Raw genomic sequence first — 27,925 nt, forward strand, 5'->3', positions numbered from 1 at the left:
AAAGGACAAGCAGGGTGAGTTAATGTGCCTGGTGACATCCTGACAGAGCAGAATATCAGGGCTCATAATTCACCAGTCAGCACAAACAAGCTTCCCTAGAACGGGTTTTGAGCAGACGTGAAACAAAAGGCATAGGAGCTCTAGAGGTAACAGTTCAGCCCCTCATGGTGGAAAAAGATCATCCCTGTGCTCTCAGCTTAAAGGCAGAAAGGTGTGGGCTTTAAGTAGGAAGACTGTCCTGTGGCTCATGCCTGTAATCACAGCACTTTGAGAGGTTGGGGCAGAGGATTGCTTGAGACCAGGATTTCGAGACCAGCTTGGCCTTCACAGTGAGACCCCTTCTCTACAAAAATTTTTTTAAAAAGGAGTCAGGCCCAGTGGCACATTCTTGTAGTCTCAGCGACTCAGGAGACTGAGGTGGGATTCAAATAATCATTTGAATCCTGGAGGTCAAGGCTGCCATGACCTCCACTATGCTACAGCCTGGGCGACAGAATGAGACCCTGCCTTAAAAAAGAAAGAAAGAGGGCCGGGCGCGGTGGCTCATGCCTGTAATCCCAGCACTTTGGGAGGCTGAGACAGGTGGATCACCTGAGGTTGGGAGTTCGAGACCAGCCTGACCAACATGGAGAAACCCCGTCTCTACTAAAAATACAAAATTAGCCAGTCGTGGTGGTGCATGCCTGTAATCCTAGCTACTCAGGAGGCTGAGGAAGGAGAATTGCTTGAACCCAGAAGGCAGAGGTTGCAGTGAGCTGAGATCGCGCCACTGCACTCCAGCCTGGGCAACAAGAGCGAAACTCCATCTCAGAAAAAAAAGAGACCAGGTGTGGTGGCTCACCCCTGTAATCCCAGCACCTTGGGAGGCTAAGGTGGGTGGATCACTTCAGGCCAGGAGTTTGAGACCAGTCTGGCCAATAAGGTGAAACCCCGTCTCTACTAAAAATACAAAAATTAGCCGGGTGTGGTGGTGCACACCTGTAATCCCAGTTTCTCGGGAGGCTGAAGCACGAGAACCACTTGAACCCAGGAGGTTGAGGCTGCAGTGAGCCGAGATCACGCTACTGTACTCCAGCCTGGGCGACAGAGCAAGATTTGTCTCAAAAAAAAAAAAAAAAAAAGGAAAAAAAGAAAGCAGGAAGACTGTTTCTTCCTCAACTGCTGTTCAAAAGGTCAGGCCAGGCGTGGTGGCTCACACCTGTAATCCCAGCACTTTGGAAGGCCGAGGCGGATGGATCACCTGAGGTCAGGAGTTTGAGACCAGCCTGGCCAACATAGTGAAACCCTGTCTCTACTAAAAATATGAAAATTAGCTGGGTGTGGTGGCACACGCCTGTAGTCCCAGCTACTCGGAAGGCTGAAGCAGGAGAATTGCTTTAACTTGGGAGGCAGAGGTTGCAGTGAGCGGAGATGCCAATGCACTCCAGCCTGGGCGACAAAGTGAGCCTCTGTCTCAAAAAAAAAAAAGAGTTAGGCCAGCTCACAGGTCAGTGCATCTCAACTATGTTGCCACCACACACAGTTCCATCAGACAAACGTTCCCTGTGGGTCCAGACTTTTTCAGAGCCCCCCGCACCTCTCCTCCCTCCCTAACCCGGGCTCTCCTATCTGGTCAAAACCCACTCCAAACTAGACCATGGCCAAAATGTGGAATTCTTATCAAGGCCGTTTTTCAACTTGGGCTACCTTCCCGCCCTCTCCCAGCCTTCTTTCCCTGACAAATCTCAGGGGCTCTCCTGTACTTTATACACTAGTTTGGCTGCTGGTGCAGCGGTGGCAGGTGTCCTGGGTTTCTCCCACATTTTCCCACTCCACCAGAGGCTTCACCGCCTCCTCATATGTTGCCGTCACCTCCTCTTCTAAGGTTACTCGACAGGTGTCTATCCAAGAATGAGGGAATGTGATAGCCACATTTCGCTTCTCCCTGACGCTAGGAGACTTCCCTAAGGGTCCGACCGTGCCTGCTCCAGTCCCCTTCCCTAGCACAGCCCAGCCTCCGGGTGCTGTAAGACCCCACTCTCTCCAAGACTTCAGCGCCCCGCCTCCTCTGCAGTTCCACCTGCTGCTAGTCGCGCCCCTCACGCGTTACGATAGGCCAGGCCTCAAAGCCCGCTCTCCCATTGGGCAGATGACCCGTCCCTCCTACGCCACGTCTCCCGGCTCTAGCGAAAGAGGCCCGGGCGGCGGCCGTGGGCCCTAGGGAAATCTGAGAGCTGGATGGCGGGAGAGGGGCTCTACCTGGAAGGGGTTTACATCCACTGGGTCCGCGAAGGGGTTGGTGTCGAAAGCCGACATGGCGATCGGGGGCCAGCGGGCGAACTCCGCGAACGCTGCTGCCTCCGGGGACCCAGACCCAGCGGCGCTTCGTGTAGACCCTCCACTTCCGGGAGCGAGGCAGCGGTTCTGGCGCAGGCGCGGTGCCCTCCCCCGAGGGCGTGACCCTATGACGTCCCGAAATCCGCTCCGCCCCCTGCCTGGCCCACAATAGTGCGGCGGATGGGCATTCGGCTTACGCCCACATCTTCGCCATGCTGGGAATTCAGGGGTCTTGGCTGCGCGGAGGGTCTACGGAGCCAGAGGCGTGGCCGGAGACCTTCCCAACTGCTTATTAATCTGACACCTTCCAATTTTATGTCTCTCAAAAGTGGGACAGGAAACATCCCCTTCACTTCTCTGTAGACCAAGTTTGGGAAGAAGTCCAAACTGACCCCTGGGCAGAGGACAGGGGTGACAGGTGAGGCCAGAGGCCTTGGGAGAACTAGGAAAGCGCTTCCTCTGCAGAACGTGCTGCGGGAAAGAGAAGTGCCAGGACCACCCAGCAGTCCTCCACCCGAGCTGAGCCTGCTTCTTTTAGGGCTGCTTGCCCTCTGAGGTTGTTTCATCGTTTTAGGGACGAGGGTTCCTGGGCCCATCAGCTTTGGGACCTGAGTTGGGACTTGAACCTGGACATCAAGCATTTATGAAGTGAATGAAGGAATTCAGCAACAGAGCCTCAATCATGGGGTAGGTGGCTGCTTCATTCTCCACAGCTCCGCTTTTTTTTTCCCCCCGACACGGTCTCATTGTCGCCCAGGCTGGAGTGCAGTGGCGCAATCATGGCTCACTGCAGCCTCGAGCTCCTGGGCTCAAGCAATCCTCCCACCTCAGCCTCCTGAGTAGCTGGGACTACAGCTGGTCACCACAATACCCAGCTAATTTATCGATTTTTTGTAGAGATGGAGATCTCACTATATTGCCCAGGCTCGTCTCAAACACCTGGGCTGAAGTGATCCTCCCGCCTTGGCTTCCTAAAATGCTAGGATTATACTCACGAACCACTGCCTGGCCAAATCCACATTATTTATTTGGATCTCTCTGGTATTATCATCTCTGCTGTCACCGAATCCCAGCCACTGTTATTTTTACCCTGGACTAATACAGTGCTGTTAATTGGTCTATTGTTCTTCATGTTGTAATCAAAGATCTGTTTAAAGGGGGCAAAATTATCACAGAACTTTGTTAAAATTTTTCAATTAATTTCCATAAAGGGCTGGGTGCGTGGCTCATGTCTGTAATCCCAGCACTTTGAGAGGCAGAGGTAGGAGGATCACTTGAAGCCAGGAGTTCGAGACCAGCCTAGGCAACATACCAGGACCCTGTCTCTACAAAATATATATATATCACACACACAAACATAATTAGCTAGGCATGGTGGCCTGCAACTGTACTCCAGCTACTTGGGAGGCTGAGGCAGGAGGACTGTTTGAGCTCAGGAGGTCGAAGCTGCAGTGAGCCATCTTTGCACCACTATACTCCGGCTGAGTGACAGAGTGAGACCCTGTCTCAGTTAAAAAAAAAAAAAATCAGGCAAGGCAAGGTGGCTCATGCCTGTAGTCCCAGCACTTTGGGAAGCTGAGGCAGGCAGATCACCTGACATCAAGAGTTTGAGACCAGCCTGGCCAACATGGTGAAACCTCATCTCTACTGAAAATACAAAATTAGCTGGGTGTGGTGATGCACACCTGTAATCCCAGCTACTCAGGAGGCTGAGGCAGGAGAATCGTTTGAACTTGGGAGGCAGAGGTTGCAGTGAGCTAAGATTGCAACATTGCACTCCAGCCTGGGCAAAAAGAGTGAAACTCTGTCTCAAAAACAAAAATTCATAAAGGCCCAAATTCTTAGTTTGTCTTCAAGGTCCTAAAGGATCTGCCCCTACCTTTCTCTCCTGACCCCTTCTAGCACCCAACCCCCACCCACTGTTCCAGCCATGCAAGTTCTTTTCAGTTGCTCAAACCTTCCTTGTGCCCTCCTGTCTCAGGGCCTTTACGTATGTGTTCCCTCTACCTGGTAGGCACTTAACCCATGCCCCACTATTATCCTCTGGTTAACCTCTCCTTACCCTTTATTTTTTTAATTTTTTTTATTTTTTTTTGAGACGGAGTCTCGCTCTGTCGCCCAGGCTGGAGTGCAGTGGCGCAATCTCGGCTCACTGCAAGCTCCGCCTCCCGGGTTCACGCCATTCTCCTGCCTCAGCCTCTCCGAGTAGCTGGGACTACAGGCGCCCGCCACCACGCCCGGCTAATTTTTTTGTATTTTTAGTAGAGAAGGGGTTTCACCGTGGTCTCGATCTCCTGACCTCGTGATCCGCCCGCCTCGGCCTCCCAAAGTGCTGGGATTACAAGCGTGAGCCACCGCGCCCGGCCTCTCCTTACCCTTTAAATGCAAGTTCAGATGCCTTTCTTCAGGAGTAGCTTCCCTTCACTCTCTTGGTTACATCATCACCTCACACTCAACATAAGCTCTCCTATTGCCCTGTACTTTTCCTTCACAATACCTATTGCAGATTGTAATTAATACTAGTATAGGTGGTTCTTTATGCCTGTATCCTCTGCTAGACTGAAAGCTCCATGAGGGGAGGGCTGAGGTCTGTTTTGCTCACTGTTGTGTTTCTGTCACTAACATAGTATAAAGCACATGATACACATTTGTGTGTGTGTGTGGGTTTTGGGGTTTTTTTTTTTTTTTTTTTTTTTTTTTTCAGACAAAGTCTCGCTCTGTCACCCAGGCTGGACTATAGTGGCATGATCTCAGCTCAGTGCAATCTCTGCCTCCCAGGTCCAAGTGATTCTGCTGCTTCAGCCTCCCAAGTAGCTGGGATTACAGGCACTCACCACCACACCCAGTTAATTTTTTTTTATATATATAATTTTAATAGAGACTGGGTTTCACCATGTTGGCTAGGCTGGTCTTGAACTTCTGATTTCAAATGATCTGCTCGCCTCGGCCTCCCAAAGTGCTGGGATTACAGGCATGAGCCACTGTGCCTAGCCGACATGCATGATATACATTTAGTAACTATTTCACTGTCCCCGCCCGCCCCCCCCCGCCCCCCGCCCCCATCCATTTATTTTGTTTGTTTGTTTAGAGACAGGGTGTTACTTTGTTGCCCAAGCTGGTGTTGAACTCCTGGCTTCAATTGATCCTCCCAATTTGGCCTCCCAAAGTACTGGGCCTACAGGTACACACCACTGCACCTGGTCATCTGTTTCTTTCACCTTCCTCTCCCGTCTAAATCCTGACTATCCTTTAGGGTTTAGCTCAGCTTTACTTCGGGAAATATCTACACACAAGTGGGAGGATGGGGAAAGATCCATTTTGTATCCCCTTAGAAATTGCCTGTCCCCAAGTCTCTATGGCCACCCCTCCAAGAGCAGCAGATAGATCTTTGCTGTCTGCAGCCTCACAGGAGAACAGTCCACACCCCACAGGCAGTCCTGCCTGCTCTGGGTCTGCTGCAGCCGAGTACAATGCTGGGCTGGTGAAGAAAGAATGAAACTTAGTTACAACCAATGTGGTGGCTGCCCACCTATCTGTCTAATTCCCTACAAGAGAGACATCATTCATTTATTCTACAAGAAAGGAGGTATAGAGAATGCAGCTCTTTGCTTTTGAACCAGTTATTTCACCTCTCCAAGACCCATTTTTCTCATCTTGATCTTGAAACCACCTTTGCAAAAATTATAACTGAGGAAATTATGACAGTGGAAGAGATTAGACCTAACCTACTCCATCTTGCTTCTGACCTTTAAGCAGTCCTTGTTCATTCCTGGGTGTAGGCTGAACTAACCTTGGGAAGGAATTTATAGTTTAACTCTAAAACAAAATTGATTATAGCCCTTTTCCAAAAAAAAAAAAAAAAAATCCCTTCTTGCCTGGGGACCAGTCTGCCTTTCTGGACTAACAAATTAGCTATGAGATTAGAAATTATGGTTTAGGGACCATGCAGCCTTTAGCTGTGAGTCTGAACCTCCCCAAATTGCTCCTGAGAATAACATCACTATTGTAAAACCTAAGATCAGTGCTTGAGATATTTTGCAGACCCTGCACTGGATGGATTAGCTGACACCACCTCCAACAGTAATGTAGCTCAGACAGTTCTGCCATCCCACTCAGGAACAGAAGACAGCAAGAAAAACTCATTTCGACCCCCTATGATTCCATCTCCAACCCGACCAGTCAGCACTCCCTACTTGCCTAGCCCCTACCAGCCAAATTATCTTTTTTTTTTTTTTTTTTTTGAGACGGAGTCTTGCTCTGTCACCAGGCTAGAGTGCTGTGGCACAATCTTGGCTCACTGCAACCTTCAACTCCCTGGTTCAAGGGATTCTCCTGCCTCCGCCTCCCAAGTAGCTGAGATCACAGGCATGCGCCACCATGCCCGGCTAATTTTTGTATTTTTAGTAGAGATCGGGTTTCATTATGTTGGCAAGGATGGTCTCGATCTCCTGACCTCGTGATCCGCCTGCCTCGGCCTCCCAAAGTGCTGGGATTACAGGCATGAGCCACCACGCCCGGCCAAATTATCTTTAAAAACTCTGATCCCAGAGGCTGGGTGCAGTGGCTCACACTTGTAATCCCAGCACTTTGGGAGGCCGAGGCAGGTGGATCATGAGGTCAGGAGTTCAAGACCAGCCCGGCCAAGATGGTGAAGCCTCGTCTCTACTAAAAAATACAAAAAAAATTGCTGGGCGTGGTGGCAGGCGCCTGTAATCCCAGCTACTCGGGAGGCTGAGGCAGATAATTGCTTGAACCTGGGAGGTGGAGGTTGCAGTGAGCTGAGATCACGCCATTGCACTCCAGCACGGGAGACAGAGCAAGACTCCGTCTAAAATAAATAAATAAATAGGCCGGGCGCGGTGGCTCACGCCTGTAATCCCAGCACTTTGAGATGCCGAGGCGGGCAGATCACGAGGTCAGGAGTTCAAGACCAGCCTGGCTAACATAGTGAAACCCTGTCTGTATACTAAAAATACAAAAAATTAGCCGGGCATGGTGGCGGGCGCCTGTAATCCCAGCTACTCTGGAGGCCGAGGCAGGAGAATCGATTGAACCCGGGAGGCAGAGGTTGCAGTTAGCCAAGATCACGCCATTGCACTCTAGCCCAGGCAACAGTGTAAGACTCTGTCTCAAAAATAAACAAACAAATAAATAAATAAAATAAAAACTCTGATCCCTGAATGCTCAGGAAGACTGATTTGGGTAATAATAAAACTCCGGTTTTCTGCACAGCTGGCTCTGCATGAATTTACTCTTTCTCCATTGCAATTCCCCTGTCTTGATAAATTGGCTCTGCCTAGGCAGCAGGCAAGGTGAAGCCGTTAGGTAGTTACAATCTCACAGAGTTGTCTTGAGAATTGATGAAAAAAGCAGTGTTTTTTTTCTCCCTCACAACTACAGACTCCCTCAACAGTCATTCAACACAATAGTTCTGACACCTGACGTGTGTGGGTTGTTTCTCCACACATCAAGCAATTCTGCAGCAGACACTAACTGGGTGTCCTTCAATTTAATTTAATTCCAACACTTTCTACCTGGAGATAGTGTCAGATTGTAACTGCAGTAAGTTCATTGCCAGATGTGCAAATCAATACACTGAGGCACCAGGTTGCAACAAAGAAAAAGGTTTGTTTAATTGTAGGGCAACCTGGCCGGGCGCGGTGGCTCACGCTTGTAATCCCAGCACTTTGGGAGGCCGAGGCGGGCGGATCACGAGGTCAGGAGATCGAGACCATGGTGAAACCCCGTCTCTACTAAAAATACAAAAAAAAAAATTAGCCGGGCGCGGTGGCGGGCGCCTGTAGTCCCAGCTACTCGGAGAGGCTGAGGCGGGAGAATGGCGTGAACCCGGGAGGCGGAGCTTGCAGTGAGCCGAGATTGCGCCACTGCACTCCAGCCTGGGTGACAGAGCGAGACTCCGTCTCAAAAAAAAAAAAAAAAAAAAAAAAAAATTGTAGGGCAACCTAAAGAGGGGATGGGAGAGAATCCCAAATCTATTTCCCCAAGGTGTTTAGGGTTAGGGATTTTTTTTTTTTTTTTTAGATGGAGTCTCACTCTGTTGCCCAGGGGCATGATCTCGACTCACTGCAACCTCTGCCTCCCTCGGGTTCAAGCCATTCTCCTGCCTCAGCCTCCTGATTAGCTGGGATTACAGGTGCCTGCCACCGTGCCTGGCTACTTTTTGTACTTTTAGTAGGGATGGGGTTTCATCATGATGACCAGGCTGGTCTTGAACTCCTAACCTTAGGTGATCCGCCTGCCTTGGCCTCCCAAAGTGCTGGGATTATATAGGCATAAGCCACCGTGCCCGGCCAGGTTAGGGATTTTAAAGAGTATTTTTTTTTTTTTTTTTTTGAGACGGAGTCTCACAATGTCACCTGGGCTGGAGTGCAGTGTTGCGATCTCAGCTCACTGCAACCTCTGCCTCCCGGCTTCAAGCGATTCTCCTGCCTCAGCCTCCCAAGTAGCTGGGATTATAGGTGCCTGCCACCACGCCCAGCTAATTTTTTCTATTTTTAGTAGAGACGGGGTTTCACTATCTTGGCCAGGCTGGTCTCAAACTCCTGACCTCGTGATCTGCCTGCCTCGGCCTCCCAAAGTGCTGGGATTACACGTGTGAGCCACTGTGCCTGGCTTGGTTTGTTTTCTGTTTTTTTGAGACAGGGTGTTTCTTGCTCTCTGGCCTAGGCTGGAGTGCAGTGAAGCAATCTGCAGCTTCAACCTCCCAGGCTCAAGCGATCCTCCCACCTCAGCCTCCCGAGTAGCTGGGACCACAAGAAAACGCCCACCATGTGTGGCTAATTTTTGTATTTTTTGCAGAGATGGGGTTCCACCATGTTGCCCAGGCTGGTCTCAAGCTCCTGGGCTCAAGCGTTCCTCCTTCCTCAGCCTCCCAAAGTGCGTGAGCCACTGTACCTGGTCAGGAGTCTTTAAACTGTTTGGCATCACTTGTTCCCCCAGAATTAAAGATCTGAAAAACATCTTAAACAATTCTTTTTTTTTTTTGAGATGCCCAGGCTGGAGTACAATGGCACAATCTCGGCTCACTGCAAGCTCCGCCTCCTAGGTTCACGCCATTGTCCTGCTTCAGCGTCCCAAGTAGCTGGGACTACAGGCGCCCACCACCACACCTGGCTAATTTTTTTGTATTTTTTAGTAGAGACAGGGTTTCACCATGTTAGCCAGGATGGTCTCCATCTCCTGACCTCGTGATCCACCCACCTCGGCCTCCCAAAGTGCTGGGATTATAGGCGTGAGCCACCGCGCCTAGCCCATCTTAAGCAATTCTTAAAAGCTTTATGATTCTAATGTCAGACATCCTATTTATAGGAACCATGTGGATGCAGATGGTCAGTATCTAGGGCTGCAGTGACTTTTGGTTACAGGGAGGTGGCCCTAAGTGCAGCCTGAGTAATGCTTAATTTTATTTTACTTTATTTATTTATTTATTTTGAGACGGAGTCTCGCTCTGTCGCCAGGCTGGAGTGCAGTGGCGTGATCTCAGCTCGCTGCAACCTCCACCTCCCGGGTTCAAGTGATTCTCCTGCCTCAGCCTCCCAAGTAGCTGGGACTACAGGTGTGCAACACCACGCCCAGCTAACTTTTATGTTTTTAGTAGAGACAGGGTTTCACCATGTTGGCCAGGATGGTCTCAATCTCTTGACCTCGTGATCCACCTGACTTGGCCTCCCAAAGTGCTGGGATTACAGGCGTGAGCCACCGCACCCGGACCAGCCTGATTAATGCTTAATTTTAAATATATTTGTCTTTTTTCTTTTTTTGAGATGGAGTCTCACTCTATCGCCCCAGCTGGAGTGCAGTGGTGCAATCTTGGCTCACTGCAACCTCCACTTCCTGGGTTCAAGCAATTCATCTGCCTCAGCCTCCCGAGTAGCTGGGATTACAGGCACACGCCACCACACCCAGCTAATTTTTGTATTTTTAGTAGAGACGGGGTTTCACCATGTTGCCCAGGCTGGTCTCAAACTCCTGACCTCAGGTGATCCACCCACTTTGGCCTACCAAAGTGCTGGGATTACAGGCGTAAGCCACCATGCCTGGCCTAATGCAAATTCTTGGTAAACAACATGGGAACTGCCTCTTCTTTTCCTTTAAAAACCCATTAGTGGCTGGGTGCGGTGGCTCACGCCTGTAATCCCTGCACTTTGAGAAGCTGAGGTAGGTAGATCACCTGAGGTCAGGAGTTGAAGACCAGCCTGGCCAACATGGCAAAACCCTGTCTCTACTAAAAATACAAAAATTAGCTGGGCATGGTGGTGTGTGCCCATAATCCCAGCTACTAGGGTGGCTGAGGCAGGAGGATCACTTGAACCTGGAAGGCGGAGGTTGCAGTGAGCCGAGATGGCGCCACTGCACTCCAGCCTGGGCAACAGAGTAAGACTCTGTCTCAAAAAAAAAACCAAAAAAAACCAAAAAACCATTAGTAACTGTTGCTAACTGGAGCATATATTAAGGGCAACTTGAATCCATGCTCCTGATCACAGGCCTCAAATTTGGCCCAAATAAACACTACTTATATTAAATTTGTCTAAGTTTCTTTTCTCTTTAGGTCAACAAAAGATATTACAAATTATACACATAGACAGCCAGATGGAAGAGATGCATGGAGCAAGGCCCGTGGGAAGGGGTGTGGTGTTTCCATGCCCTTTCTGGAGGACCACCCTCCAGTGACCTCCAGGGACCATGTGTTCAGCTATCTGGAAGCTTTTTTTTTTTTTTGAGACGGAGTCTCATTCTGGGTTCAAGTGATTCTCCTGCCTCAGCTTCCCGAGTAGCTGGAATTGCAGGCATGCACCACCATGCACAGCTATTTTTTTTTATATTTTAGTAGAGATGGGGTTTCACCATGTTGGCCAGGCTGGTCTCGAACTCCTGACCTCAAGTGATCTGTCCGCCTCAGCCTCCCAAAGTGTGGGGATTACAGGGATTACAAGCGTGAGCTACCACGCCCAGCCTTGGTGTTTTGTTTTGTTTTTTTCTTGAGACAGGGTCTGCTTTGTCATCCAGGCTGGAGTGCAGTGGCAGGGACATGGCTCACTGCAGCCTCGACCTCCCTGCGCTCAGACTAAACTCCCACCTCAGCTTCCTGAGTAGCTAGGACTACAGGCACATGCCACCATGTCCAGTTAATTGTTGTATTTTTTTTGTAGAGCTGGGGTTTTGCCATGTAGCCCAGGCTGGTCTTGAACTCCTGAGCTCTAGTGATCTGCCCACCTCAGCCTCCCAAAGTGCTGAGATTACAGGCGTGAGCTACTGCACCTGGCTGACATATGCCCTTGAGTTGTCTTCCAGAAACCCAGACCCCTAGCAGATGGAAAACAGCCACTGCTATCACATAGACCCCAGATAAGGGGGAACTGAGGACTGAACTCTGGCCTTACCCATTGTATAACTGAGGCAGGATTTTTCTCAGCCCCTTTGTCAGCCAGAGGTCTTCAGCTGGTGACACCCCTACCTGGGCCTTGCTCAGGCCTGGGCTTGCTGCAGGAGATGCCCCATCTACTCAGGTCACTGAGCCGTGCCTGGCTTTTACTCCAATGCAGATCCCTGCACTCAGCCCCTGGAGGGAGGAGGTGTGAGCAAGTGTGGAGTCTGGCCACCACACCAAGCACAGACACAGGAGTGGGTTCCATGCAGGGCTTGAGGCTGGACCAGGCATGTTGCACTGAGGGGAAAGTGGTGGTGTATGAACAGGGATGCCTATGACCCCAAAGCCCCAGAGTGGGTATTACAGCATGCTAATAGCTCTTTTGGTCCCACTGTCTGCAACCTGATGGACTAACAGCTCTGTCAGTCCCACTGCCCCACTCCAGCCTATGGCTCCAGTACTGGCTTGGCCCTGCCACTCCTTCCCATCACATGAGGCACCTGACCTGAGCCAGTGGAAGGTAGAGGACCAGTGTTACAGCCTCTTTTTACCCACATTCGGTAGTCCCAAGTTCTTGTCCCATGTACAAGAAGAATGAGGTTATGGTGACAATTGAAGGGTGAGGGGGACAAAGAGCTTTACTGAGTGACAAAACAGATTTCAGTGGAGAGGAGGATGTGAGGGGTTCCCCCACCTGAAGTTGTGTGGTCTCTCACTCGGTGTGGCTGTGTCTGGGGCTTTTATAGGCTCAGAATGGGGAAGTACATGCTGATTGGTTTATGAGTATGCAAAAAAGGCTAAAACAAAGGCATCACTCAAAGGTAGGCACAACAGTGTAAGAAACCAATTAGGGAAGGGTAAGTATATGTAAAATAGGTGACGGGTGGGGATCAATCAGAGGAAAGTGCACCGAACAGGAAGAGAGGTTCACACTCCAGTCCGTGGATTTACCCAGGACTTGTAGCTTGGCTTTCAGGCTTTAAACTGTCTTTGGTTTGAAGGTTGGTTTTCACCGGGGACCCGTCCCTGTCTGCCTAGGATTTGTCTGCCTCCTGCCACTATCATAACAATAAAAGTTAGCTGCAGCCAGGTGCGGTGGCTTACACCTATAATCCCAGCACTTTGGGAGGCTGAGGCCAGTGGACTCCTTGGGCTCAGGAATTCGAGACCAGCTGGGATATGTGGCAAAACCTCGTCTCTATAAAAAATACAAAAATTAGCCAAGTGTGGTGTTGTGTGCCTGTAGTGCCAGCTACTCAGGAGGCTAAGGTGGGAAGATCACTTGAGCTCAGGAGGTGGAGGTTGCAGTGAGCTGTGACCTTGCCACTGCACTCCAGTCTGGGAGACTGTCTCAAAAAAAAAAAACAGCTGCTATTATAGCTTGAACCCTCAGCTGGGCACTGGCAGAAATGTGAAGCTGAATTAGACATATGGTCTAGAAGGGAAGAGAGAGAGGAAAGTGTATTGTCACTAGATAATAGAGTGTGATCAGTTCTATTAGAGATTGTTAACCTAAAAGGAAGAGGCTGAGTCACAAAATTAAAGTTACTTGATTCACAGTGAGACAGCTGTCCATAAGACTCAGAACCAAGTAACCTTGGATATGAGCTCTGTTAGGCCTTTGTTACAAGTTTGTTTGTTTTTTTTCCGAGATGGAGTCTTGCTCTGTCGCCCAGGCTGGAGTGCAGTGGTGCAATCTCAGCTCACTGAAACCTCTGCCTCCCAGGTTCAAGCGATTCTCCTGCCTCAGCTTCCTGAGTAGCTGGGACTACAGGCATGCGCCACCACGCCCGGCTAATTTTTTTGTATTTTTAGTAGAGACAGGGTTTCACCATGTTGGCCAGGCTAGTCTCGCACTCCTGACCTCATAATCCTCATGCCTTGGCCTCTCAAAGTGCTAGGATTACAGGCGTGAGCCACAGTGCCCAGCCACAAGTATGTTTTTAAAGGTAAAATGCAAGGACAAGGAGTGGGCTGATACAGTCTTTTGTCAGGAATTCTCATTGGTTTACTGAAATAGCACTGATTAGTGATTGGCGATACATTGTTAAGCTGTAGGGTATGGGTTACAGTGTCCATTGTGATATTATTAGGTTAATTTATACCTAGTTGTGGCAATAGCAAGCAGTTTCAAGAGATAAATAAATAGCTCAAAAGGAAAGGAGTAGAATGTGGTTGCTGTCTCATTTTAATGTTGTTACTGAATTGACCTCGGGTCTGCTTTCCTAGTGTGCAGAAAAAGCCAAACACTGGCCAGGCACAGTGGCTCATGCCAATACTCCCAGCACTTTGGGTGGCTGAGGTAGGAGGATCACTTGAGGCCAGGAGTTCAAGACCAGCCTGGCCACATAGTGAGACCCAATCTCTTAAAATAAAAAATAAAGAAATTAGCAGGGCGTGATGGCATGTGCCTATAATCTCAGCTACTCGAGAGGCTGAGGTGGGAGGATCACTTGAGTCTTGGAAGTAGAGGCTGCAGTGAGCTGTCATTGTGCCACTGCACTCCAGCCTGGGCGACAGAGCAAGACTTTGTCTCAAAGAAAAAACAAAACAAAACAAAAATGCCAAACAGTGACACCGGGATTTGCAGCAAAAGAAAGTGACATAATTTATTGCAGGTGCCAAGCAAGGAGAATCAGGCAGCTAATGCTTAAGACCTGAACTCCACAATGGCTTACAAGCAAGGGTTTTTAAAAGCAGGGGCACATTTCAGGAAAGCAAAATTGTAAATCGATACATAGAGGTTACACGTTGGTTTGCCCCAAAAAGGTGGGATATCTTGAAGCAGGGGCTCACGTGAATTCAGAGATTCTTTGGTTTGTAATTGGCTAAGGAAACAAGGCTTTGTCTAAAAACTTGGGGTCAGCAGAAAGGAATGCTAAGGTTTGGCCCGTGGGTGTGACTCTCTCCACACCCCTCAGGAATAATTTGGAACAAAGGATGGTGGTCAGAGTTCAGTCTTCAGTTCCCCCTTATCTGAAGTCAATGTGACAGCAGTGGGCATTTTCCATCTGGTAGGAGTCTGGAATCCCAGCACTTTGGGAGACAGAGGCAGGAGAACAGCTTGAGCCCAGGAGTTCAAGACCAGCCTAGGCAACATAGCAAGAACTCCCATCTTTACAAAAAATTTTAAAATTAGCCAGGTGTGGTGGCATGTGCTTATAGTCCTAGCTACTCAGGAGGTTGAGATGAAAGGATAGCTTGAGCCCAAGAGTTCGAGGCTGCAGTAGGCCTGGATGACACAGAGAGAACCCATCTCTGAAAAAAAAAAACCAGAAGACATGTCAAGGTGTTATTTTTTTTAGAGATGGAGTCTCACTCTGTCACCCAGGCTGGAGTGCAGTGGTACAATCACAGTTCACTGCAGCCTCGACTTTCCAGGCTCAAGCAATCCTCCCACCTCAGCCTCCAGAGTAGCCGGGACTACTGGCATGTGCTACCACACTCAGCTAATTTTTAAAGTATGTTTAGCCGGGCACGGTGGCTCAAGCCTGTAATCCCAGCACTTTAGGAGGCCGAGGCGGGCGGATCAAGAGGTCAGGAGATCGAGACCATCCTGGCTAACACGGTGAAACCCCATCTCTACTAAAAATACAAAAAATTAGCCGGGCACGGTGGCGGGTGCCTGTAGTCCCAGCTGCTCGGGAGGCTGAGGCAGGAGAATGGCGTGAACCCAGGAGGCAGAGCTTGCAGTGAGCAGAGATCGCACCACTGCACTCCAGCCTGGGGGACAGAGCAAGACTCTGTCTCAAAAAAAAAAAAAGTATGTTTAGAGACAGGGTCTTGCTATGTTGCCCAGGCTGGTCTCGAATTCCTGGACACAAGTTATCCTCTGCCTTGGCCTCCCAAAGTGTTGGCATTACAGGTGTGAGCCACTGCACCTGGCCAAGATATTATCTTCATTTTTTTTTAAATAGTAATGAGATCTTGCTATGTTGGCCAGGTTGGTCTTGAACTCCTGGCCTCAAGCAATCCTTCTACCTCTGCCTCCTAAACTGCTAAGATTACAGGCCTGAGTCGTTGCACTACTCTATCTTTTTTTTTTTTTTTTTTTTTTTTTGAGACGGAGTCTCACTCTGTCGCCCAGGCTGGAGTGCAGTGGCGCGATCTCGGCTCACTGCAAGCTCCGCCTCCCGGGTTCACGCCATTCTCCTGCCTCAGCCTCTCCAAGTAGCTGGGACTACAGGCGCCCGCCACCACGCCCGGCTAATTTTTGTATTTTTAGTAGAGACAGGGTTTCACCGTGGTCTCGATCTCCTGACCTCGTGATCCGCCCGCCTCGGCCTCCCAAAGTGCTGGGATTACAAGCGTGAGCCACCGCGCCCGGCCACTACTCTATCTTTAGTTGTCTTTTTTTTTTTTTTTTTTTTTTTTTTTTTTGAGATGGAGCCTTGCTCTGTCGCCCAGGCTAGAGTGCAGTGGCACGATCTCCACTCGCTGCCATTCTCTTGCCTCAGCCTCCCGAGTAGCTGGGACTACAGGCGCCTGCCACCACGCCCAGCTAATTTTTTGTATTTTTAGTAGAGACGGGGTTTCACCATGTTAGCCAGGATGGTCTTGATCTCCTGACCTCGATCTCATGATCTGCCTGCCTTGGCCTTCCAAAGTGCTGGGATTACAGGTGTGAGCCACCGTGCCCGGCCCCTATCTTTAGTTTTTATAAAGAACTAAACATCTTGTGACTCTGGCTTACTTGGGTGGCTGCTTAAGTTACTATTACCTTCTTCCTTAGTGGGTTATTAATTTAATTCCCTAATTGCTGGGTGCAGGGCTAGCTAGTTCCTGAAATCTCCCTTGAAGGGACTCAAAATTTTCCCTTTATCTCCATACTTGCGGGCCAGACGGGCACCTAAGAAGGGTCTGTCCTCCATATCAATGTCTCTCTGGGCCTGATAATATAAAAGGATGCACATTCCTCAGATAAAATCTCTTTTCTCAAGATAGACCAGCAAGAGGGAAGAAGTAGAAGGTTCTAGGTTCTCCAAACACCCTAGTTTCCCTTACAGATAAGTTTTTCTGTATTGGGGGGGTGGTCTGTATCTCCCAACAATCTAAGTTCTTCCTTCACTTTGCAGCGATACTATCAGCAAGTAACCCTGACTCTGTTTTCTGTGGTAGTGGTAGTGGGGAGTGCTCCAAGAACTCCTTGAGCCTCATTAATCCCTCATTCTTATCTGAGAAGGTTCCTAATGCTTGGTGTATTAGTCCGTTTTCATACTGCTATAAAGATACTACCTGAATTGGGTAATTTATAAAGAAAGGAGGTTTGGGCCCGGCATGGTGGCTCATGCCTGTAACCCCAGCACTTTGGGAGGCTGAGGTGAGTGGATCACCTGCAGTCAGGATTTTGAGACCAGCCTGGCCAACATGGTGAAACCCCATCTCTACTAAAAATACAAAAATTAGCTGGGTGTGATGGCATATGCCTGGTGCCTGTAGTCCCAGCTATTTGGGAGGCTGAGACAGGAGAATCGCTTGAACCCGGGAGGCGGAGGTTGCAGTGAGCCAAGATCATGCCACTGCACTCTAGTCTGGGTGACAGAGTGAGAACTCCATCTCAAAAAAAAAAAAAAAAAAAAAGGAGGTTTGGCCTGACTCGGTGGCTCATGCCTGTAATCTCAGCACTTTGGGAGGTCAAGGCGGGTGGATCACCTGGGGTCAGGAGTTCGAGACCAGCCTGGGCAAAATGGTGAAACCGTGCCTCTAGTAAAAATACAAAAATTAGCCGGGCATGGTGGTGTGCACCCAGCTACTTGGGTGGCTGAGGCAGGAGAATCATTTGAACCTGGGAAACGGAGGTTGCAGTGAGCTGAGATCATGCCACTGCACTCCAGCCTGGGCAACGGAGCAAGACTCAATACTCAAAAAGAAAAAATAAAAAAAAAGGAGGTTTAATTGACTCACAGTTCTACATGGCTGGGGAGGCCTCAGGAGCTTATAATCATGACAGAAAGCAAAGGGGAAGCAAGGCACGTCTTAGATGGCAGTAGGAGAGAGAGCGAGAAAGTGCCACACTTTAAAACCATCAGCTCTCGGGAGAACTCACTCACTATCATGAGCACAGCGTGGGGGAAACCACCCCCATGATCCAATCACCTCCCACCAGGTCCCTCCCTCAACATGTGGGGATTACAATTCGAGATGAGATTTAGGTGGGGACACAGAGCCAAATCATATCACTCGGGTAGTGGAGATGAGGGGAAGGAGTGGTATTCCAAAGCAGGAGGTATTGAGTACCTTGTTTCATTAGTCTTGTATTATCCATTTTATTATTCCTTAGTGCATGGTAAAGCTTCCTTTGAAATGCAAGCTGATTTATCTGAGCCAGAGGACCCCAGGGGAGGTGAGATAAATACCCACACCTGGGCAGAGGATTACAGGGAAAACAGCACCCACTCCTTCCCCTGGGCACATGTGGTAGAGGCTGTGGGAATCAGGGTATTGCAGGGGTAAAGAGGGTAGAGTCAGGACTGTAATTCCTCATTCCAGGTTCCCCGGAGCTTTGACTGCTACGCTCCTGGCCTCAAGCAATCCTTCTGCCTCTGCCTCCTAAGGTGCTAGGATTACAGGCCTGAGCCACTGACTGTCCTCCTCCTAGGAGGCTGTTGACTGAGGTCTGGATGTCAAAGCCTTTCACCACAGGATATAGCCAAGATTACTGCAGAGCCAAGGCCCAAGGCCATCCTTCCCTATGCACAGCTCTTGGTAATTCCCCTGACTTCTATGTGTGCAACTTGTAAGCAGCTCAGCCTGGAGTAGGAGTTGGGGTTCTGACTTTCTACAGCACCTGGGACAGGAAGGATCAGAGGCGCACAGGGCGCTGACTGCCTTATAGGTGTCCCACGTCATTCCATCTGACCCTCCAACAAGCGTGTCAGGCTGGCATTATTCACCCCATTCTACAAAGCTCGGAGCAGTGAAGGGCCTTGCATGTGACATTTACCATCATCATCACTAGTATGTCCCTACTCACATCACAGCAATTCTTTGCTCAAATCTCTAATTGCTGAGAGACTCAAGTAAAACCCAAAGTCCTCACAATAGCAATAGCCTGCAAAGCTCTGCCCCCCGCCTCTCTTCTCTGACCTCCTCACTGCCCCTGTCTTACTCACTCTGCTCCAGCCACAGTGGCCTCCTTGCTAGCAGTTCCCTCCCCAACACGCCCGGCACAGTCCCACATTCCCGCCTTGCTCTGGCTTCCGCTGTGGCTGTTTCCTCCCCGCAGAACACTCCTGCCTTTCACCGCCAAGTCTGGACTCAAACCTCACCTCCTCAATGAGGCTTGCCCAGACAGCCTTTTAAATTCTGCAAAATGCCTCCCACTCCCACCTGCCCCCTTACTTTTTGTGGCCTTGACCTTTCAACATACTGCATGATTTGCTTACAATACTTGTCTTTCTTGCCTTCACCAGAATGTAAGCTCTCTACAAAGGCAGAGGGAAGGCTATCTTGCTCTCTGATGTATCCTCCAGCCCTTAGAACAGTCCGTGGTACTTAACAGGTTTTCAGTACATCTGTGCCCGGCGACGGAAAGAATGAATGAATACTGAGACCGAAGATCGCGGCCGTAAGCCTCTGGGCACATGTGCTCCGGGTTCTGGCGGAACGCTCAGGGAACTACATTTCCCGTGAAGCTCTGGGCGCAGAGGGCCGCGGGGACTGCCGGGAAAGGCATACGTCCTTAATCCTGGTGCAGGGGGCGAGCATGGCCGCTCCGCGAGGTGAGCCACTGGCCGGGGTGTCAGCGAGTGTGTTGGTGGGGCGCGTCCTGGGGACGACTCCCGGCATGATCGGCCAGGTTGAGTCCGCTCCTGGAGCTCCGCGGGAAGATGGGTGGGTGCCCGGCAGAGGTGGGGCCACCTGCGATGGGGACTGACCTCCGAGGGGAGGAGGCCCTTCTAGACGTCGTGCCGTGGGATAGGTACCTTCCGCTCCCTCCCCGCCACCCTGCCTCAGATCAGCACAAGGTCCTTACTGCTGCCCATCTGACAGTTGGGAACATCGAGGCCTGCAGCGGAGGGGGGTCTCATCCAACAGCCTACAAAACCCTTATTTGACTCTGTCCCCAGTGAGCACCCCCCAGCTCTTGCCTGGTTTCCCGGGACACTAGGGTGGGGCCTGAGGAGTGGAGTGGCAGCTGACCCTGTCTGTGCCCCCAGTATTCCCACTTTCCTGTGCGGTGCAGCAGTATGCCTGGGGGAAGATGGGTTCCAACAGCGAAGTGGCGCGGCTGTTAGCCAGCAGTGACCCACTGGCCCAGATCGCAGAGGACAAGCCCTATGCAGAGGTGAGCCCCGGGCTGTATTTCAGCCCACTGTATTTCAGGTCAGGAGAAAGGGCCTGAGGCAAGTCATAAGAATCAGCTGGGAATGGTGAGGCAGCAAGGAGGGAGGAGACCCACTTGGCTCTTCAGGCTAATGGACTAGATAGTGTTACCAAAAAGAAGAGAGGTTTTGTCATAATAGGCTGGGATTTCCAGCACTCTCCTTCCCCCAACCACTCTTAGCACTTAGTGAATTTTAATTCAGCCCTCTTTGATAATTACGTTTTTTTACTTTGACTATTTTTTTTGCATTTTTATTAACCTAAAATATTTCTCCTGCCTATTTAGTGGAGAAAAAGCCAAAGCATAGGAAGGCTTTTGCCTCTGCTTCTGAAACTGGAAGATGTATGTTAACCCCTGAAAGAATCATTTAAGAGTCATAGTTTGTCTGCTACTTTGACAGTGCAGCTGTCATTCTCCTCTTCGGACAGAAGGGAAATAACTAGTCCAAGTCTCCACAGATGGCTAGTGGCCGAGTCTGGACAAGGGCCTGGGTCTGCTGCCTCCCTGTATGTCCATGATGGCATGAACATTTGTATCCAGACCTGGGAGGCCTTTCCCAGGACTCAGTTGCCCTGTGGGGAGCACAGCATAACAGATTGGGGCAGGCCAACTCAGGGTGGCAGGTTTCTTCCCCCTTCCCCTCCCAAGTTTCCTGTCTTTCCAGTTGTGGATGGGGACTCACCCCCGAGGGGATGCCAAGATCCTTGACAACCGCATCTCACAGAAGACCCTAAGCCAGTGGATTGCTGAGAACCAGGACAGCTTGGGCTCAAAGGTCAAGGACACCTTTAATGGCAACCTGCCCTTCCTCTTCAAAGTGCTCTCAGTTGAAACACCCCTGTCCATCCAGGCACACCCTAACAAGGTAAAGGACAGAGTGCAGTGCAGAGGTCAGGGTACAGAAGAGCTTATGCTAAGGTCCTCCCATGACTTTGACTGCCACTTTTACCCCACCCATGCCAGGCTCCTGCCCAAGGCCAAATCCAGGCTGACAACTCCCAATTTAGCTCTGCAAAGCCAGATGGTAGTGACACATGCGGCAACTAAGTCTAAGCAAACAGCTCACTGGCCTGTGCCAGGGGAGTTTCTCTAAGCTCATTCCAAGGGGCTTCTTCCTGGTCTTCCCTCACCCAACTCATGTCTATTCATATCTGCCATTTACTCATCTGCTTTCAGGAAGAGTTCAACTTGCAGGGCAGGGCAGGTACCCTCAGCTCCACCCCCATGGAGTCTCCCTACACAAGCCTGAGTCCCATCCTAAGCAACTGTGGATCAAAACTCCTTTTTTTTTTTTTTTTTGAGACTGAGTCTTGCTCTGTTGCCCAGGCTGGAGTACAGTGGCACGATCTCGGCTCACTGCAACCTCCTCCTCCCAGTTCAAGCAATTCTCTTGCTTCAGCCTCCCAAATAGCTGGGACTACAGGCACGTGCCACCACACCCAGCTAATTTTTGTATTTTTAGTAGAGATGGGGTTTCACCATGTTGGCCAGGCTGGTCTTGAACCCCTGCGCTCGTAATCCGCTCGCCTCAGCCTCCCAAAGTGCTGGGATTACAGGCGTGAGCCACCATGCCTAGCCAAAATTCCTTATTTCTAGATACACAAAGTAATACCCAGAGAAGGGAGGGATTTACCCAAAGCCACACAGCTTGTTAGTGTCAGAGCTTGGCCTGATATTTGGGTTTCCTGATTCACAGGCCAAGCCTCTTAAAGTCTGCCCCAGCTTTTCCCTGGATTTGCCCCTGGGTTGCCCCTGATTTGCCCCTGCCCTGGGTTGGCTGAGCCCCAAGTTTCTGCATCATGCTTTGACTGGGCTCCTTGCCAGAGGTAGGTAGCCACTGCCATCCTGCAACTGGGGAGGGTGGACAGCAGGGGCTAGGTGGCACTGGTGTCCCTGCTAGGTAATGGCTGTACCCTCACCATCCTCCTCTTCCCCTGGCCACCCTACAGGAGCTGGCAGAGAAGCTGCACCTCCAGGCTCCGCAGCACTACCCCGATGCCAACCACAAGCCAGAGATGGCCATTGCCCTCACCCCCTTCCAGGGCTTGTGTGGCTTCCGGCCAGTTGAGGAGATTGTAACCTTTCTGAAGAGTAAGTTGGGCAGAATGCTGAAGGCATGTGTATTGGGCCAGGGATACCTGGGGAACCAAGATGATAGGAACAGTGGCTGAGAACAGGGGTCACATGTCACAGGCACTGAAGGGCCTCATGAAGCAGTTTTCGGAGCCAGTGGGCCAGGCCAGTGAGACCAGGCTCCAGTGTGATTGCCAAGGGCTGGTGGTGAGTGATTGGTTTCCACTGCAAGGTTTACTTAGCATTGCTGGCTCTTTGGTTAGGGCTGGGATGGGAAGGTGTCCTCCAACTCCCCACTTGTGTGGGTTCCATCTTACCATTCCTGATAATGGGCCCTGGGCCTGGCCTTCCTGTAGAGGTGCCTGAGTTTCAGTTCCTGATTGGAGATGAGGCAGCAACACACCTGAAGCAGACCATGAGCCATGACTCCCAGGCTGTGGCCTCCTCTCTGCAGAGCTGTTTCTCCCACCTGATGAAGAGTGAGAAGAAGGTGGTGGTGGAACAGCTCAACCTGTTGGTGAAGCGGATCTCCCAGCAAGGTGGGCACGGTTATATTCCTGGTTGGGTGCAATGCTCTGGCCTGGGCTTCCCAGCAGACACCAGACTCTGGGGACAGTTCTCAACCCCCTTGCCCAAGTGGAACACTAAAAGGGGCCCAACTTAGATGACCTGTTGGCAACCTAGCATTGCTTGCCTAGTCTTTGTGGAGCAGGGCCCTTCTTATTTGAGTGGTGCTTCCCAACTGGTCATCTTCTCCAGATGGTTGGAGGCAGACTGGCATAGAAGACTCTTAGGATGCCTTCCACCTAGGCATTCTGAGATTTTCCCTAGCCCTGCAGCTGCCCTCCATGGATGGACTTGTATCTTGGGGCTAAAGAGGCAGGAAGGGGACAAGAGCATCCTCCCTCTTCTGGAAAGGCCTGATGCCTCCAGCACTCAGTCATTTGATCTTTCCATTACCTGCTGTGTGCCCAACCTTGTGCTAAGAAGAGTTCAGGAAATGACTGTGACGGGTGTGGTCATGTCACCCCAAAGGTGGGGAATCAACACAAGCAGTAAGAAACCCAAAACAGAACAGACTCCCAGCAATGAGCTTATGTGGTGCAGGCGATGAAGTCTCAGCTTCTTAGCCTGGCAGCCACAGCCCCTTCTCTAGGTGGCCCAGAGCTCTCTTGCTCTCTTTTTATTTTACCTCTACAGGTTTCCCCTGTTACCTTTGAGCCTTAGGGCATTATTTATTTTACCCAAGCATATTTTTTTCTGTTCAGTGTGTGTGTGTGTGCGCGCGCGCGTTTTGAGCCAGGGTCTCTTTCTGTTGCCCCAGGCTAGGGTGCAGTGGTGCGATCTTGGCTCACTGCAGCCTCTGCCTCCCAGGTTAAAGCAATTCTCCTGCCTCAGCCTCCTGAGTAGCTGGGATTACAGGCATGTGCCACCACATCTGGCTAAGTTTTTATATTTTAGTAGAGACGGAGTTTCACCATGTTGCCTAGGCTGGTCTCAAACTCCTGAGCTCAGGCAATTCACCTGCCTCAGCCTCCCAAAGTGCTAGGATTACAGGCGTGAGCCACCACGCCAGGCCCCTTGCCTCACTTTAAAGAAGCCTGGCTGGGCATGGTGGCTCACACCTGTAATCCTAACACTTTGGGAGGTTGAGGCGAGTGTATCACTTGAGGTCAGGAATTCAAGACCAGCCTGGCCAACATGGTGAAACCCCATCTCTACTAAAGATACAAAAATTAGCCAGGTGAGGCAGAGGTTGTGGTGAGCCTAGATCATGCCACTGCACTTCAGCCGGGGCAATAGAGCGAGACTGTCTCAAAAAAAAAAAAAAATTGCTGGGCATGGTGGTGTGTGCCTGTAATCTACCAGCTACTCAGGAGGCACAAGAATCACTTGAACCCAGGAGGTGGAGGTTGCAGTGAGTCTAGATTGCACCACCGCACTCCAGCCTGGGAGACAGAGCAAGACTCCGATTCAAAAAAGAAAAAGAAAAAGAAAAAAAATTTAAAAATTAAAGAAGTCCACTCTTGCCACTCTACCCAGGCTGAGCTCATTTTCCCTTGTCGTTTCCAGGACACATTTTGGCCCTCAGCGCATTCTGCCTCATGCTATCTGGAGCGGACCGAGAGAGATTCTCTGAGACATAGAACTTTCTTTTTTTTTTTTTTCTGAGACGGAGTCTCGCTCTGTCGTCCAGGCTGGAGTGCAGTGGTGCAATCTCGATCACTGCAAGCTCCACCTCCTGGGTTCAAGCGATTCTCCTGCCTCAGCCTCCCGAGTAGCTGGGATTACAGGCATGTGCCACCACACCTGACTTTTTTTTTTTTTTTTTGTATTTTTAGTAGAGATGGGGTTTCACCATGTTGGTCAGACTGGTCTCGAACTCCTGACCTCGTGATCCACCTGCCTTGGCCTCCGAAAGTCCTGAGATGACAGGGGTGAGCCACCACGCCCGGCTGAGACACAGAACTTTCAGTGTTAAAAACTAGAAAGTCGCCGGGTGCGGTGGCTCACACCTGTATTCCCAGCACTTTGGGAGGCCTAGGTGGGAGGATCAGTTGTGTTCAGGAGTTTGAGACCAGCCTGGACAACATAGCAACACCCTGTCTCTGCAAATAATAAAAAACTTAGCCGGGCATGGTGGCATGCACCTGTGGTTCTCGCTACTCAGGAGGCTGAGGTAGGAGGATTGCTTGATCCTGGACAGTTGAGGCTGCAGTGAGCTATGATCGTGCCACTGCACTCCAGCCTGGGTGACAGTGAGATCCCATCTCAAAAAAAAAAAGGGAAAGCTCAGGCATGTTGGTTACCCTTCATGAAACTCTTAGTTATCTCCCTAGATCTTGAGCTCCAAGCACAGTGGTTCTCATCCAGGGGACATTTGGCTGTTGTCTGGAGCCATTTTTGATTGTCAAAATCCAGACAGGGGTTGCTAGTGGCATCTTGTGGGTGGAGGCCAGGGAAGCTGCTACACATCCATCAGTACACAGGACAGCCCCCACAAAAAAGAATTACCTAGCCCAAATGTCAGTAGCGCCAAGGCTGAGAAATCCTGTCCTGAAAGGACCATACTCTAGCTCTTTTAGCGGCTAGTATAGTCCTGGACATATGAATAGTCAAGATATGATGAAAGATGGTATTTGTATGGACTGGAGTATCAAGCAAGGCTGGACCCCCAAAGGGCTGGAGGCATGGCCAGAAGGACAGGGCCACTTTGGCTTCTGAATTCCTGTGACAGGGACCTTTTCCTAGGACTCCCTGGCCAATGTGGGGCTATGAACAGCACTGAGTATCCCCCTAAGTGACCTTGGGGTGCTCTGTGACCCTCAGTGGCTGCCGGAAACAACATGGAGGACATCTTTGGGGAGCTTTTACTGCAGCTGCACCAGCAGTACCCAGGTGATATCGGCTGCTTTGCCATCTACTTCCTGAACCTGCTTACCCTGAAGCCTGGGGAGGCCATGTTTCTGGAGGCCAACGTACCCCATGCCTACCTGAAAGGAGGTGAGCCACATTTCAGCAGTGAGCCCCACTGCCATCCGTGCTGGGCGCTGTTTCCCTATCTGGACAAAAGAAGGAGAAAGGTGGTCAAGGAGACCCCCAAGGACCTTGCAGCTCTGACCTCTGAGGGTTCCTGGGCTCAGCAAGCAACAGCTGGTAGGGATGATGAATGCGTTTAGCATTGAACACGCCTTGAATCCTGCCACCAACCCTGTGATGCCATGCTACTCTGATTTTAAGTCCTGCCAGTCAGTGTGGGAACCACAATTTGAACGCAGGCTATATTGGATCAAAGCTGTTGTTCTGTCACTACCCAGGGATTTTTACACTAAAATATGCATGTTGCCACAGAAGGATGCCACCTTTTAACTGTTGGCTGCTTATCCACACATGCCTCATGCAGAGGATTCTGTGGTAGAAGTGGGAGACTACAGAGTTGGGGCTCCCCAACCCCCAGGGGTTAACATGACTCCCCTCTGACAATAACGGGTGACCTGTCACCTGTTTTTGGTATTTGATATCTTAGCCCCATTCTCCCAGATAATACAATTCATGGAAATTTTTACCTAACTTGGCATGGGGTTCATGGAGCTCAGGTTAGGAGGCCCAGAACTGGAGAGCTAAGGCATACTTTATCAGCTTAGCGCATGACGACTGTCTCTCCAGACTGTGTGGAGTGCATGGCGTGTTCAGACAACACAGTTCGTGCTGGCCTGACACCCAAGTTCATCGATGTGCCAACCCTGTGTGAAATGCTCAGCTATACCCCTAGCTCCAGCAAGGACAGGCTCTTTCTCCCAACACGGAGTCAGGAAGACCCTTACCTCTCAATCTATGACCCCCCTGTACCAGACTTCACCATTATGAAGACGGAGGTGAGTGAGGGGCCATGATGGGTGTCCTCCGTGTGCCATGAACATCTCTGGCAACGGTCATGATGGGGCTGGGTTTCCTGTCAAGCCCACTTGGCGGAGGGTGGCCCCAGGCCCTGCCCATTCCTCCCTGTACCAGGGACCAGGCCTCTATGCTGACCCAGCCTGGGTTGTGGGAGAAGGTGGCAGAGCTCTCCCTCGTGCCCTGGGGACTGTCCTGGGCCCATGAGCTGAAGAGAGCAGAGTCTGAGCTGCACTGCCTTATCGTTTCTTCCTGCCCAGGTCCCTGGCTCTGTCACTGAATACAAGGTCTTGGCACTGGACTCTGCCAGCATCCTCCTGATGGTACAGGGGACAGTGATAGCCAGCACACCCACAACCCAGACACCAATCCCTCTGCAACGTGGTGGCGTGCTCTTCATTGGGGCCAATGAGAGTGTCTCACTGAAGCTTACTGAGCCGAAGGACCTGCTGATATTCCGTGCCTGCTGTCTGCTATAGAGGCCGCAGCCTCCCTAGCTCTCCTCTGCCAGCCACCCTAAATTCCAGCCAGCCTCACCTCCTCAGGCCCAGCTCAAGCCCCCTTCCTTGCTCTGGACCCCTTAGGTATACCCTGGAAGAGCTGGGGTGGAGGAGGAGGGAGCGTGAAGGTAGTGACTCCTGAACACACCCAGGTGGAACCATCTTCTTTGGGGAGGAGAGGCCCGTGTGAGGGGTCTGATACTCCCCTTGTCTTCCCTCTCTACTCCTCGCTACACCTGAGCCAGGCTCTTGCCAACTCTGTTCCAGCCTATGGCTTTAGGCTAGCTGTTAAATATGTGACCCAGCATTAGCTCAGCATCTGTCAGAGCAAGAGGCCAGGTAATTTCTAAGAACAGGGTTCTAGCACTGGGACTGCCCATTTTGTCAGCTGCAGAGGAGGAAAGGGAAAGAGTAGGCCTGTGGACTAACTCTGTTTACACCCTCTTGTTCTGTCAAAGCAATTAAAGGTCACTTGTGTTGAGGCTGTGGGGTAATGAGCACTCAGCCTTTGGGGTACCTGTTCCTAAAGTGGGCCAAAAGAGCCCTCCCTGCATGATGCCCCAGTTTTTGCTTTATTCCTATTTCATACAGCTTCCTGGGGGGGTGGGCAGGCTACACTCCAGAACGCTGGTATGGGAAGGAGTGGGAGAGGAAGCCAGCTTTGGCCTCAGAGGCACAGCTTGCAAGCAGGCCTTGGGTCTACCCAGAGGCATAGCTTGCAAGCAGCCCTACAGAGAAGGTGACTCAAAGGATACACCAGTCACCAGTGCAAGACTCTTTGCTCCTATTTTTTTTTTTTCGACGGAGTCTCACTCTGTAGCCCAGACTGGAGTGCAGTGGTGCAATCTCGGCTCATTGCAAGCTCCACCTCCCGAGTAGCTGAGACCACAGGCGCCCACCACTGCGCCCGGCCAATTTTTTTGGTAT

At 50.7% G+C, this 27,925-nt stretch overlaps 2 protein-coding genes across 7 annotated transcripts in view; one reads left to right on the top strand and one right to left on the bottom strand.

The window, feature by feature from the left end:
• SCAMP2 (secretory carrier membrane protein 2) overlaps positions 1-2,411 on the bottom strand; it is a 31,641-nt gene extending 29,230 nt beyond the window's left edge. For both annotated transcript variants that reach the window (XM_030814780.1, XM_030814781.1), the window contains exon 1: positions 2,239-2,411. In XM_030814780.1, the coding sequence (XP_030670640.1) occupies positions 2,239-2,295 (57 nt within the window). In that variant the 5' untranslated portion in view covers positions 2,296-2,411. The remainder of the gene's footprint in view (positions 1-2,238) is intronic.
• An 85-nt stretch (positions 2,412-2,496) lies between these two features.
• Positions 2,497-27,482, top strand: MPI (mannose phosphate isomerase). 5 transcript variants are annotated; one of them, XM_030814776.1, is made up of 10 exons: positions 2,497-2,734; positions 2,891-3,003; positions 19,117-19,425; positions 19,864-19,991; positions 20,695-20,895; positions 21,980-22,121; positions 22,460-22,642; positions 25,434-25,607; positions 26,271-26,479; positions 26,759-27,482. In XM_030814776.1, the coding sequence occupies exons 3-10, from the start codon at positions 19,410-19,412 to the stop codon at positions 26,975-26,977; spliced, it is 1,272 nt and encodes a 423-aa protein (XP_030670636.1). In that variant the 5' UTR covers positions 2,497-2,734; positions 2,891-3,003; positions 19,117-19,409; the 3' UTR covers positions 26,978-27,482. The 5 variants fall into 5 exon arrangements, with proteins under 5 accessions (XP_030670636.1, XP_030670637.1, XP_030670635.1 ...); XM_030814777.1 differs by having other exon boundaries at positions 2,497-3,003; positions 19,774-19,991; XM_030814775.1 differs by having other exon boundaries at positions 2,497-3,003.
• Positions 27,483-27,925: the final 443 nt, after the last annotated feature.

The sequence above is a fragment of the Nomascus leucogenys genome, chromosome 6 (genome assembly GCF_006542625.1).
Source record: "Nomascus leucogenys isolate Asia chromosome 6, Asia_NLE_v1, whole genome shotgun sequence".
Lineage (NCBI taxonomy): Eukaryota > Metazoa > Chordata > Mammalia > Primates > Hylobatidae > Nomascus > Nomascus leucogenys.